Here is a 14,095-nt window from a genome sequence, read left to right on the forward strand (position 1 = left end):
CTCAAACAACTTGCTGATTTGGACTTTTAATCTGCAACAAAAAAACTTCACCTGTCTCCAGGCTATGTAGTGTTTATGGAGCGTTGGCTGAGCTTCATGAGAGTTTCTGCGGATGCCTTTGAAAGAGTGAGGATGGCCGTGCAGCTGGTAAAAAGATTAAGACTGACAGGGTGGGGCAGATTGACGGAAATAGCTTGTGGCGGCTGCCAATGATGAAGTCTTAATCAGAGATATTATGAATGAACAGGTGCATGTCTGTTAATAAAGTGCAGCCCAGATCAACTTTCACATTCTGTCATTACAATTTGTCATTCTGTTGCTGCTTTTTTTTGTATCATCCTAGAGCCATTTATGTCCACATTGTTGTTAGTTTCACTCTAAACAGCTGCCACAAAGATGTCACTTACAACACATCCTGAAAAAAATGAGTTACTGACAGTGCAGTCAGTCTCCCTGTGCTTTCAACTATGACCCTGTACCCCTCCAGTATTGTTTTGATGTGTCATAGACGTCAGGTAATGCAGGAAAAAGTGCGAGAAAGTCCACGTATGGAGGAGGTGGAGTGGAAGGGTGGGTCAAACAAACACAGGACACAGGAGACCAGGGTTTGTGTCCCAAGTGAAACCCTAACCTGGACGTCTGCAACCTGTGGCTCTGGAGCTGCATATGGCTCTTTAACCGCTTTCCAGAGGGAATAAATAACAATTATTTGTTTTTTAACATTTTAATTTTCATTTACCATCAATGTAGGTCTACACTGTAAAAATTAAAACGTTGAGAAAAATTAAAGGTAACATACTGAAATAGATTTTAGAGTTTTGAGCTCAACTCAAGTTCTTAAGTTTTGAAAAAGTTTTAACCACATATCTTTTGTTGAGATAATTAACTTTTCTTCTTTGGATAAACTTAAATCTTAGAGTTTTAGAAACCACAAAAATATGTATTTAAAAAAAAATCACTGAATAAATTCATTGAAGTGAAAATGAATGATGGTTAAAATTTTAATGTTTTGAATTAAAGCCATTTAATTTTCAGACACTAAAATAATGACAAATCAGGTTCACAGCTCACTGTGACCAGTTTTTGAAATACATTTTTTGAGTCTCTAAAACTCAGATTCAAGTTTATCTAAATAAGAAAAGTTTAAATTATAAATTATACTTGTAATACTGCAGTGATTTTTTGATTTTTTTAACAAAATAGTTTTGGTGGCTAAACCTAACACAACTGCAGCATTTCACAATGTTAACCACGTGTTTATTATTGTTACCATGACGACACGAGTCATCCAAATATGACGTCAAATGTCTCTTGACTATTGTTACCACGACAAAGGGTACTTGACTATTTCCTTTCCCACACACCAAAAACTCATAAAATGTAATATATTTCTCAGTGAGCTTTATTTTGAAAGTCTATCCTGATATTGCATATTATTACTGTTAATTTGACCCATGTGGTCAAGTTCCTCAAATGGCTACTTGAGACTTACATGCATATTTGTTCCAGTCACTGAAGTATTTCAACAAAACACTGTCAAACTTGCAGTGACAGACACATTTCACATAAAATTGTTCATGCAGATGCACATAAAATTGAACACTCACAGCCGACTTTCCTGTAAATGCCTTAAATTTCCAGGGCACTTTGTCACCCTGAATTAAGACTCTCAGGCACAATTCTCACTCCAAGTTCATCAAACAATCTTTTCAGTCTGTTAAAGTGCTGACATGTTTTGGAAAATTATGTCAGTGTAAAAAAGGAAAACGCATTCTTAAATAAGAAAAATCTAACTGAAAATCCAATTTGGTTTGCAGTTATTACACAAGCTTTTCTAGAAAATGATTCCTTGCTGCAACAGAGAAATCTCAGCTGTTGGGAAAATCTCATGAACTATATGAAATATATATATATTCCATAACTAACCTCCGGGTCACTTCCTCCACGACTCCTTATGACTCTATAACATGTTACGTAACAGCGGGGTCATCTGTACCTCCGTGTTCTCACATCACATCACAGCCACAGTGAGATGAGACTTTGCTAATGTCCTGTAACAATCAATTACTCCACCCAGACCACTCAGATCAGAACACACAGTCAGTAATTAGTTACAGCTAATATTACAGTAACTCTCCAAACAGGGAAATCCACTCAGTCTCTCTGCAGCATGACTCTATTGATTAATATAACATGTTCTGAATACAGCGAGGCCTGGACGTACAGCACAGTGCACGATTCCTGCACAGCTTCATGTTCTGTTCATGTGGAAATGCACATATTATTGATCCTGTAACTGCACATGTGGATGAACTTTCCACCAACTGGGATTTCAACCTCGATTTTGAGTGGAAAAGTGATGATGATATTGATAATTGGTCTGAATGTCTGAGACCTCTTTTCACCCTCTTTTTGACTGGCTAAAGTGTGGATTTAACATAGATGTGTCACAAACCACAGATTTGTTTAATTATTGTCATGATTTGTTCAGTTGTAGACTAAAAGAGAGATGATACTGATTCATATGAAGGCATTTCTCAAAAGTCATGTTTCACTGTTAAGTGAAATCTGGTCTACACGTCATTTCAACACATTTAATGTTTTGTATAAAACGTCATTAATAGAAACCATATATAGGTTGTGTGCTGCCAGCAAATTGTGGTTCTTGACTTAGGGGTTACAGGTTTGACCCCGAAGGTATATGTGCCAGAGATGCATAAATGGACAAGAACATGTGGGTAAAACACAGGACTTCTATCTGGGCAACTGGAGTTTGAGTCCTACTTTTTTTTTTTTCTCATTTCCAACTCATTTCAGTTTAGTTTCTTACAATCAAACAAGACAAAGCATCAGGCTACAAGTCATTCTCAACGGAAGCCGCTGAGATGAAGCCAGAAACTGACGTCTGACACTTGTTGCTGCATGGTGGAGGCGGGGCGCTACACATTAAGTTGTATTTTTTGCACTCCAATGACGTGGTGACGTGTCAACCACTCATATGTCTTTGAATTGCCACCTCCACTTCCTATCTCGCCAAAATGTCTGCTTTATTTCTGTTCTACTATCCATCACACAGAAAAACACATTCATAAATACACACACGGGGACAGATCAGTGATGTCCCTCCACTGGATTCATCAGCCAATCAGCCCATACTAGACTCTCACCATCTGTCTTCTTGTCAAAACCACTCCCCAGTTTCTAGACGCCGTCTTTCATGAGAATTATCTATAAAGACAAAACTTTCAGATAATCCGCTGAAACGTAAAATGACTGTCAGACGTCTCTGTAACACAATCTCTTTATTTCCCTCTGGTGTCACTCATCGCGCCCTCTTTTTATCAGATACAGTTAAAACCAGCTTCACTGTCACTGACAATTACTGATAAAGAGTGAGAAGATGACGCCTTATATCTGAAACACACCACACGCACACACGAGCCTGCACAGAGGACTTTTGTGTTTCTGCAGTGGCTTGATACTTCTGTTTTTAGATTCCTCTGACATGTCTGGTCTATTGTCTCTGGAATTTCATATACATTTCTTTTTAAATCTTTTATCATGTTATGTGAGATAAGAGATTCAGTTAGCAACTGAATTGATGAAGAAATTAAAACTCCTGCTATGGAAATTTTTCTGCTTTGTTCAGTGTGTTTGTGCGTCAAATAAATGAAGTCAAACGTGCTTTCATGTGCTTTTTTTTATCATTAAAAACAGGCATGGAGACGATGAGGCATTTACTCCTACTGTGGTGTACATTTACATCTGACTGCTTAGTCTTTCTTTGACATGTAGAGAGCTGTGATTATAATATGCATGACAAACAGGATTAATGGTGACACATATGGTGATTTTTCAGTTTTCATGTAGCCTACATACTGTAGCTACGTGGGTTATTGTTCAGCTGTTTGATGCAGGGAGGAGAATATTTGAGGTTTAATGCTAAAAAAAAAGCTAACATGTAGCCTAACCCTCAAGCATGAAGGTTTTTTCAGCCACCTTGAAAACAAAAGAAATGTGACTGGTGATTTATCAGTTCTCCAAAAGCCTATATTGTCTTCTGAGTTATTATCCAGCTGTGCAGATAAGATAACATGTGGTTTTGTTTTCATGCTAACAAGCTAACTTGTAGACTTTCCCCCTCTAGTACAGATTTTTCTACGTTAAAAACTATGCAATACAGTTCTATGGTGATTTAGCAGTTTTCAGGTAGCCTACTGTATATGGTATCTGGATTATTATTTAGCAAATTGAAGGGCAGTGTGAGTACCTAGACGTTACTAGTACTCAAAACAGCCAAAAAGTGGAGTGTGGAACGCTGGACACTTCTTACTCTCAATGTTCGCCATCTTGTCTATGCAGCAGAATGGGGGGCTACCAAACTTGTGAACATGGCTGCTGAGACAGCGAAGGAAGCAGAATTTGCTGAAGAATTTCAGCTGTTAAATTCATATAATATCTTGTGTACTTGTGTTTTTAAGCTAACAAGCTAACTAGTTTTTCTGGTAGCGCACAGGTGGCATGTTTTTTTCTTGTTTGTTTGTTTGTCTTCCACCTTTACAGTTAAAGAAACATGGGTCTACAGTGATTTTTTAGTACTTAAGTCCCCTATATATTGTCTGCTAGCATGTTATTCAGCTATTTGATGCAGGCAGCATCTTCTGTACGCCTTGTTGTGTTTTCATGCTAACAAGCTAACTTGTTTAGTTTTCCTTCTACCGCAGAGGTCAGCATGTGTTTTTTCTTTTTTCTGCCATCTTAAAATAAAAGAAACGTGTTTCCATGGTGATTTTTCAGCTTTCAAGTACCCTGTTTGTATAGTTTTCTAGGGGTATTATGCAGCTGTTTGATGCAGGTATCATCTGAGCGGTTCTGTTTTCATACTAACAAGCTAACTTGTAGCTTTTCCCTCTGGCAAAGAGGCTGCCAAGTGATTTTTCTTTATTCAGCCACCTTGAAAATGGAAGAAATGCAGTTTTGTGCTAAATTGAAAGTTTTCAAGTTTTTTTCTGAGTTGTTTTTAGCTGGTTTCCATGCCTGCTTGAAGCTGTAGACAGATGGCCCATTAGAAGTTTGGAAGGAGGATGAAATGGAGCTACAGGGGCCCCGCTCACTGTGTGTCTGCTGGTCTCATGAATTCTACTTTTGACTGATATGAGTTTGACTATGACAGACAAAATGTTCATCTTGGAATTTTATTACAGCCTTAAAAATGGAAATGCCATCTTCGAGATATGACAGATAAAACCCTGCCAATCTTTCAGCTTTTCAGATGTCAACCATTTCAGCTACACCCCCATAAACAGACTGACAAACACGGAAACAACACACAGCCAAACCCTTGAGTCAGTGGGCGCTGACCCACATTTAAGTGTGTGTGGGCCAAGCGAACGCCGGCAGGACTGAGGAGGAGCAAGCAGAAGAGGGGAGAGGAAGGTAAAGCAGCTGGCGGGGAAAAATTGTCACATCTGATACAGCCAGGAAGCTGTCAACTTATATGTCCTTTCACTTTGGGAGGATTTGCGGCAAGCGGTGACACAGGCGCATACGTGTGCGCACTTTAACACTTTTACTCGCAAGCGCACATGCATGCAGACATGCTCACACACACAGTGGTGACAGGTGAGAGGTGATAGAGAGTGACAGCTCGACCCTGGAGGTAATCATAAGGCAGGGGAGACGGAGGGGAGCCGAGAACTTTGAGAAAACTTCTGTCTTTTTGCACTTGGTAGTGCAAACGAATTTTCTCACATGGCAGGTATTTAGGGCTCACATGAGTGTGATGTGCTTCCTGCCTGGAGTGTCTTTTTTTTCCCTTCTCTCCTAAAGCCAAAGGAAGTCACAGTGAAATGACAACAGAGAGGAGGAGCTCCTCACAGAAATAGCACAATAGATGTGTGAAATTGTTCATTGATCCAGATGTGTCTGTGTGTGTGTGTGTGTGTGTGTATGTGTGTGTGTGTGTGTGTGTGTGCAAGTATACATGATGTGCATCAGTGAGCATGTATGATTAAATAGACAAGGTTTTAAAAAAATGTGTTCAAAAGTTTATAAAATATCTTTGAATTAAGAATAAGTAGGAAAAATGTACTCGAAAATTAGTTACTCAGTTAACACTTTTATAGCCTTTTCTTTGGTTTTAAGCTGTTGCATTAAGTTTTGTTGTATGTTTTCATGTTTATGTGACTGTTTTCAACCTTATCATAGGGGAGAGCAGGGCATCTTATCACTAAGTTGTCACGCTGGTTATATCTCTAACACCAAAAGGAGCTATCTAAAAAAAAACAGCTGCATTTGTAACCCACTGTTCTGAAGTCATTTTGCTCTTGACCTTTTCATATATTTTAACTAGAAAATTAAAAAATAACAAAAAACTAAGCAGCACTGTTTATGAAATAAAACTTAGATAAGTAAGTCTGTTCAATTATATCGTTTTTGCACAGAATAGAAAAGAGAGAAGGTGTATTCCTATACTAAGTCCTATACTAAAGCTAGTTTGTGAAGAAGACAACTTTGGTAGTTGTGAAAGATAACTAATCTGAAAAAAGCATCAGGTACAAACATTCATTAAGTCCGGCTCCAGTCATTTTAAACAATATAAAATGATCTACAAGAAGTATTAAACTGTCTGCTTTTTTTTTTTTTGCAAAATAAATAATACTTTGTTAAAATGGCTCACATATAGCTCTACACCTTGGATTCATTTAGTATTCAAGGATTCATGAATATACAGAGAGTTCTCACCCTCCCCACACAACTCCTCGATTAATGGGATTGGCTCCTTAGGTTTATGACATCATACCCCCAGCCTGACTGAATCTGTTTTTTTGAGGCTGCCCTTGCTCACTGCAGTTTCAAAGCAAGAAATGCTCAGTAATGGTGTGTACTGCTTATTTCACTCTTGATATGTCTTATAACACATGAGAAACACCAAACTTTCACTGGAGGGGGTCTTAAGAAATTTTCAAATTGATGACAAAGCTATGATGTCTCTAGATTATTCTGAGACAGAAGAAATGAATTTCTGAAATATCCCCCTGGCTGCCGTGTATCATCTTCTAACGCTTTCATTCAAAGTGCAAGACCACTTGTAGGAATTCAGACTATCCTGACAAAATCCATTCATTAAGATGTTATTAACATAAAACTCCATAACTGCAGCCCCCTGCAGTCTGTGACAATGGAAATGTCCTTCATTATGATTTACTAACTTTTATGACAGCAGACTTTATGATGTCTAATTTAAAACTGAGAAGCTCACGAGCCTTTGTCAATGACATAATCACTTTCTAACAAGTCACCAAGTCTGCACTTACAAATGTAAGTAATTATAAAGGGTTATTAGTTTCTCACTTTCTAATAAGCCATCAAGAGAGATTAAAGAGCTAGTTGTACTGGATGGAGGGTGTGCACCAGCTGAAGGGATTTCCTACAAGCAAAAGTTGCTTTTATTAGTGCTTATTACTAATTTATAGGGCATTTATTAACCTTTATACTGCAAATCATGTCTTATTAGAAAGTCGAACCAGTGTATGAATACACAGCCTGAAGGTGCAGTAAGTGTTTCTGAATGTTGCTCAGTTTGTGTGATGGTATATGCACTGCAAAAGTATGATTTTCCAGCTCAATAAAAATCACACCAATTTCCCCAAAAGGACCAAACTGTCCCTAAAAATCACATCAGCCGGGCCAAAAATGCCCTTGAAATATTAACCACAACACCACACCCTGGTGTCATTATAATGTGTGTGTCAAAGAGGAAGGAGAGAGAGGGTGAACTGGAAAAGGGATCCCATTTGTTGCGTGTGGTTGCGGCCCATATGTTTTGCCCATGCTGTATTGAATATTGCTTATCTGTCGGCCTTAAATGAGGGCAGAGCAGTCAAACACTTTAAGTGACACTGTCCTTCATTACATAACATGAGGGCTAAAAAGCTCACTACAGAAACACACACACACACACACACACACACACACACACACACACACACACACACACACACACACACACACTGGGGATCAGCTGCAAATGGAGTCAAACATATAGATCTGTATTCATGTAGTGTTGGATGAAAACCTTGTATCTCCAGAAAAAAAAAAAAACACACTGTAAAAATTGTTAAAGCTACTACGAGGATGTTAAGAGATTATGAAACAGTCATACTTATTTAATACTGTTTCCTCTACATGACCTACATGAGATAACAAGACCATCAACAACAAGACCGACTATTTCTATAGTTATTCTTAAAGAAAGCCACTGGGTCGGAAGTGAGCCTGTGTTTACATTTTCCTAGCCAGAGCTACAGTGAGTCATATGTTAGCCGGTTAAAAAGAAGAAGAGTTTTCTTTAGATAATTTTAGTTTTGATGTTATGTTTTGTGGTTGTGGCTGAGGAATTTCTACCACTTTTGTCCATATGTGCTTCTTGAGTTGCTTTAACTTTAAACAGTTAGTGTCCAGGCTGCCTTAAAAAATTATCTTGACTGAATTTATCTGAAGAAAAGTTGAGAAAATTTTGTAATGATTCAAAACCTTTCCTGGTAAAAGTAACTTGATATTAATTCACTTGTACTTGTCACTACATGTTCAATAAGCCAGCACACTGGCAACATTTCTAACATTTAATTAATATAATAACTTTTAATTAACTAATTCAACACTAATCTTCATTATGAATTATTATTACAGAGCAAGTTTGCACCCGACAAACAATGCATGCTGGCAAGTCTGATAATATGCTGATCATGTTTCTTTAGAAACTTAATTTAATGAGTTGATTAAACTCCGTACAGTGCATTCATTCAACTCATTATTTCAAGTAAAAGACGTCAAGTTAGAAGAACTTGTGTTTGCAGATTCTGAAGTGTTCTGGAAAATATTTTTTTTGTTTAATTAACTTATAAACAAATAAAACTAGTGTGTTTACATTGAGTTGATGAGAAAAGATTAGTTGATTACACTATATGGAGATACAAGTTTCTTTTCTTTTTTTTTTCCTGTTGACAGCATCTGGAGTGCTGGAGCAAACAAATGGCCGGATACATACATGCACACTCATTCATGCATGAATGCACTCACTCTCTCTTGCCCACATTTGCACACACAAACACACAAACACACACACACACACACACACACACACACATACACATACATATGTACACTTTGAACCATGTGACCTCTGCTGCCACCATGTTGGTCCTTGGCCTCTCACACTGTGTGTAAGGTGGACATTGTATCGCAGTGTATCTCGCCTGCTGGCTATCCTGAACCCTCACTGTGGTGATCTGAACCGTGCTCACTCTGCCTAAATGCCACCACTATCATTCTTGTTGTTAATTGAACTATAAATCACTGCGAGTGCATGTGTGTGTGCGTGCATGTGTGTGTGTGTAAAATCATGAAGGTCATCTGTGTTTGTTTACTCTCTGGGTGTAAGGCCAGCCTCTCTCCGGTTCAGGCCTTTCATTAGACGTGACATGTATGACCTAAGGCGGCGTTCTCCTTTCCTTTGTTGGCTGAGGATTAGTGCAGCATGCAAACACACACAACCTGGTTTGGTTGGAAGAAGAGTGGGGTTCATGTATTAGAAGGTGTGTGTGTGAGTGTGTGTGTGTGACGGAGGAGGGTAATCTGAGAGGAGGATCATTTTGGATTTGAACTTTCAAAGCTGATTCGGGAGAACTGGTGGGATTTCAGAGTGTTAATCACCCTCTGCTCGCGGGATGTTGAGACGAAGAAAAACGAGGGTGGGAAGGAAAGAAAGAGAAATTAAAAAAAAGCAGGTGCGTGGCAGAGTGCAGACGCTGCCTTTTGAGCTTCGCCACATCAACATCTGACTCTCAGATGGGTGGGCGTGTGTACATATCCGTGCGTTTCACATCATGAAGTGCTTGCAAGTACATGAGGTCTTAGTTGCACGTACACTTTTGGACCAGGGATTTATGTCAGCGGGCTAATAACTAAATGAGCGTGCAGGCAGAGCAGTCCAGAAACGGTAAAGCTGTAATCTTGGTGAAATTTGTTTAATCGCAAGGAGGAGCGGTAATCTGTTGAGATGGGCTCAAGGAGGGAGGGTGTTTATGCTGCTGGAGTGTTTCTATTTCAGTGAGGTGCTACCCTGCAGGAAATATTAATCCTGGCTGTGTGTTATCCTCCGAATGAGTTTTGCAGCTCAGGTTAATGGGAGACGCTTGAGCAGAACGGCTCGAGAGTGTGTCCACTTTCTCAATTTCTCAAAAAATTAAGTGAGGGGAGGAGAGGAGGAGACAAGTAAGGTGTGATTCTGAGAGGAGATGAAGGAGGAGGGCCGGGGAGGACTGGATAAAGATGTGAGTGGTTGAAAACTGGCCCCTGCCTCAGCTCCGAAAGCTTGAGGAGGAGGAGGGACAGTGAGGAAGACTTTGAGTAACAGGAACGCTGTAATTTGTGAGAAAGAGACTCAACATGAGAGGAACAAATGGCGTCACGTGCGATGGAGATTCGAGGAAGGAATCAAGATCAAAAACAAGGAGCTCGGAGAGATAACAAGAATTAGCTGTAGATAGAGAAGAGAATGAGGGGAGGCAGCCAGCGAGGGTTAGATAGTTTGGGATGAAAGCGGGAAGATTTGAGCCCATGCTGTGCGCCGTTTGCTGTAATGATTTCCTGAGGCGAACAGATTGAACCCCCCGACCACGTATTGAACCCAACTGCGGCACACATGTGTTTACATGTGTGTGTGCATGCTTGCTTGTGTATCAGGAGAGTTTACAGTACCAAACTATGCTGAATGTCTGCTCTGTACAAGTTTGTGTGCTCATTAAAGTGAGGAAATAATATGTAAATGGGGGCAAAATTTAATGACGGTTATTGGATAAGATTTGACCTGTGCTCATTGTAAAACCTTGCACACGTGGGGAAGAGCTTGAAAGAAGGAATTCTTGCACAGAAGCACAAAGTGTTTTAAAAGAGTGCTTTGCACCTACGTTACAGCTAATGCAGCAAAAACAGATTTTTCATTTTTCAGTTTTTTTGTTTATTTCAAATATAAGTCATGCTTACAAGCAAAGCAAATGGTACACAAGGGGTGAAATACAAAAGCATATGAAAAAAAAATGGAAAAAAGAGACAAAGAAACAGGAACAAAGAAATGAAAACAAAGAAAAATGCAAAATTAGAAACATATCAAAAAAGCAAATGAGCAAAAGCAAAATAAAGGTGTAAAATATGTGTATGTTGGGGTCATAGAAGAAGAAAGAAGGAAGAAGTGATCAAGTTCTGCTCTAAAAGGTTTGGTGAGGTTAGGATGAGCTGGTCAAACTTGGTTATGTTGTGTTAGAAATGACTTAGAGATTCATTTTTACACGTGCAAGCAAGCACACATACACACATGCACACACGTCAGCAGGCCTACAGATACACATTCACAGTTGGAAGTTGTAAATTCCAAGCTGGCAGGCTGATGAAACGTGAAACTGCATCTTGAACATTTTCCGATCTGTTCATGTTTTTGTTTGTTTGTTTGTTTGTTTTATGCTGGGGTGAAGTCAGAATTTCCAACTTTCCAACGCGCCTGAAATACATCAGAAAACACACGCATGCAAATACACACACGTACATGCATTCACAAACACACGTGTACACTCACACACATTCTTGTTTAACTATATTTGTGGAGATCCTTCATTGACATAACACATTCCCATAGCCCCTTACCTTTACCCTGCTTATCACAACTCAGTGCCTGACCTTAACCCCCAAAAACCAAGTTCTAACCTTCAAACAGCCTTTTCAACTTGTAAGGTCCCCGCAAAGCTGCTGGTCCCCACATGTAGAGTGGGATTTAAGTTTTTGGACCCCATAAATATAGGAAAACACACTCACAAACAAACTTCTATCCACCTCTATGCTTAAATCTATTCTCTATGTGAAACACTGACATACACACCCTCTCCACATATACACTCACAGCCACACACACTCACACACCCCCTCATGTTCCTCACCTGGAGTTGAGGTCAGCGTGCCCCGCCCCCGCTCCTCCTCCTCCACTTCCCCCGCGGCTCTTCTCCAGGCCCAGCTTGGTGAAGATTCCCACTAACACCATGATGGCCACCACACCGCAGATGATGTAGACGATGAGGTGCGTGCGGTCCCGGTCCTGGTCATCCTGGCCCTCTGTGATGGTAGCCACAGGCTTGCCGGTGTTGGCCCAGATGGGCGTGTCGTAGTTGGAGCAGATCCTCTGGTCCAGCCGCTGCTGGCGGAACTGGCAGCAGAAGCGGTAGAAGCAGGTACCGCAGCAGTACAGAAAGACACCGGCGTTGCAGTTGAACGGCGGGTCCCACTGGCCCATCACGTCGTAGTAACCCTGGCAACGCGTCCCACCGACCGGAGGGACGTCCTCGTCGTCCGCGTCTCCACCGCTGGTGGGAGTGGACAGCCCTGTCTCTGGAGGAGTGTTCTGAGTGGTCTCCACGTAGCCAGGGGTCGTCTGGTTGGCGAGCGTGGTGGGGACAATGAATGAGTCACTTTCAGTTACCGTCACCGTGGTGACAGATGGGTCCTGGGTGAGGGCAGGCTGAGTTATAAGGAAGGAGAGGAGGAAGAAGAGGAAAAGGTGGCTGGAGGAATGATTGGTGGCCGCCATGCTGCTGGGAGAACCCTTCTGTCCAAAGTCCCACCTGCTGGCTTTGGACAGGAGAAGTTTGGAGACAGGTGGAAAAGTGTTACAGAGAAAAGAAAGAAAATTACTTTCAGATTTTATTATTCCGAACTCATCAAAGCAATAATGACACACCAACAAACAACAGTCATCACGAAAGTGGAGCTACAAAGCTGAACTTATTCTACACATGAGAACAATCAAAAACAAACAGACATCCATTCAAAACTTATTGATTTCAGCCAGACTGATTAAACACATGATGTATCTATTGACCTCACATTCTTGCTAAATCAATAATAAAAAGAGGATAGAGGACGTTTTAAACAGGTCAGCCTGAATCATTACTGGAGATTGTTACCCTACAGTTAGACATAATATTTACTCAACTTTTTAGGTTCAAAAGAGCAACTTGAGACCAATTAAATGTTCAGAATCAGCTGACCTACTGAAAGTATTTGTAAGTACATTATTTGCTCTTCACCTGAGACACTTGCCACATTAAATCCTGGAAACGTAAGCACCAAAAATAGCCAAACTTGCTCTTACCTTCAAATTAAGATTATAGTCCCTTTTTTTCCCTCATAAAATAGTACCACAAAGCGAAATAAAACAAACAAAACTCATTGAGAATTTTCCAAAAGCACTCTCACCTTTTTTGTTCTTTGCAATCTGCACACAGCTGACCTTCCTCTGCGATTCTTCCCCAAAGTTCAAGGGCTAAGAATTCCCTCTAGAAATATCCACAAACTTTACTCAGCAGCATTTTTCCCCACGAGTGTCCCCGCAGATCTCTGTCGCTCTTCCTCATGTCTTCTCCATCGTCTGCTGGGGGCTCAATCCGTGGGATTCAACAAACACAAAATGACACTCTTATCCTCTTCGCACGCTTTTCTCCTCCTGCTCTCACCTCTTCTTCTTCTTTTTCTTTCTTCTTCTTCTTTAAGCGCTGCTCAGTCTGTGCTGGCAGGTGTCCACACTGGTCCAGGACTGTTAGGATCTTCTGCTACCAAGACCCCCGTGTGTTGTGTGTGTGTGTGTGTGTGTGTATGTATGTGTGTGAATGTGTGTGTGTGTGTGTGTGTGTGTATAACAGAAATTGAATGTGTGTGGCTGCACTGAGCGCTGCAACAGTTCAGGAATCAAATGAGATCTCCTCCCCTGTTTACCTCTCCTCAGTGCCAGATAGACAGAGAGCGGGAGAGAGCGGGAGAGAGAGAGAGTGTATGTTCATCTGTGTGTGTGTGTGTGTGTGTGTGTGGGGGATGGGGGGTGGGGGGTGGGGGGGTTATATCCAGCTGCATCTCCCATCATCCCCAGAGGAAAAAAGCCTGGGAGGAGAGAGGAGGGAGGAGAAAGGAGGAAAAAAAAATTGAAAAAAAAAGAGGAGGAAAAAAATAGAAATATGGACTGTAACTGAGTGATTAAACACTTTAGAAATGTTCT

General features: G+C 40.5%; 1 protein-coding gene across 1 annotated transcript in view; it reads right to left on the reverse strand.

Annotated features, from left to right (window-relative positions):
• The window catches only part of shisa8b (shisa family member 8b), a 42,502-nt gene extending 28,609 nt beyond the window's left edge, over positions 1-13,893 (reverse strand). Inside the window, exons 1-2 of the mRNA XM_084741448.1 lie at positions 13,303-13,893; positions 11,991-12,675 (exon numbers count right to left, since the gene is read on the reverse strand). Coding sequence (XP_084597574.1) covers positions 11,991-12,634 — 644 coding nt within the window. The 5' untranslated portion in view covers positions 12,635-12,675; positions 13,303-13,893. The remainder of the gene's footprint in view (positions 1-11,990; positions 12,676-13,302) is intronic.
• Positions 13,894-14,095: the final 202 nt, after the last annotated feature.

This window comes from Lutjanus erythropterus, chromosome 17 (genome assembly GCF_056507025.1).
Source record: "Lutjanus erythropterus isolate fLutEry1 chromosome 17, fLutEry1.hap2, whole genome shotgun sequence".
Classification (NCBI taxonomy): Eukaryota; Metazoa; Chordata; class Actinopteri; order Lutjaniformes; family Lutjanidae; genus Lutjanus; species Lutjanus erythropterus.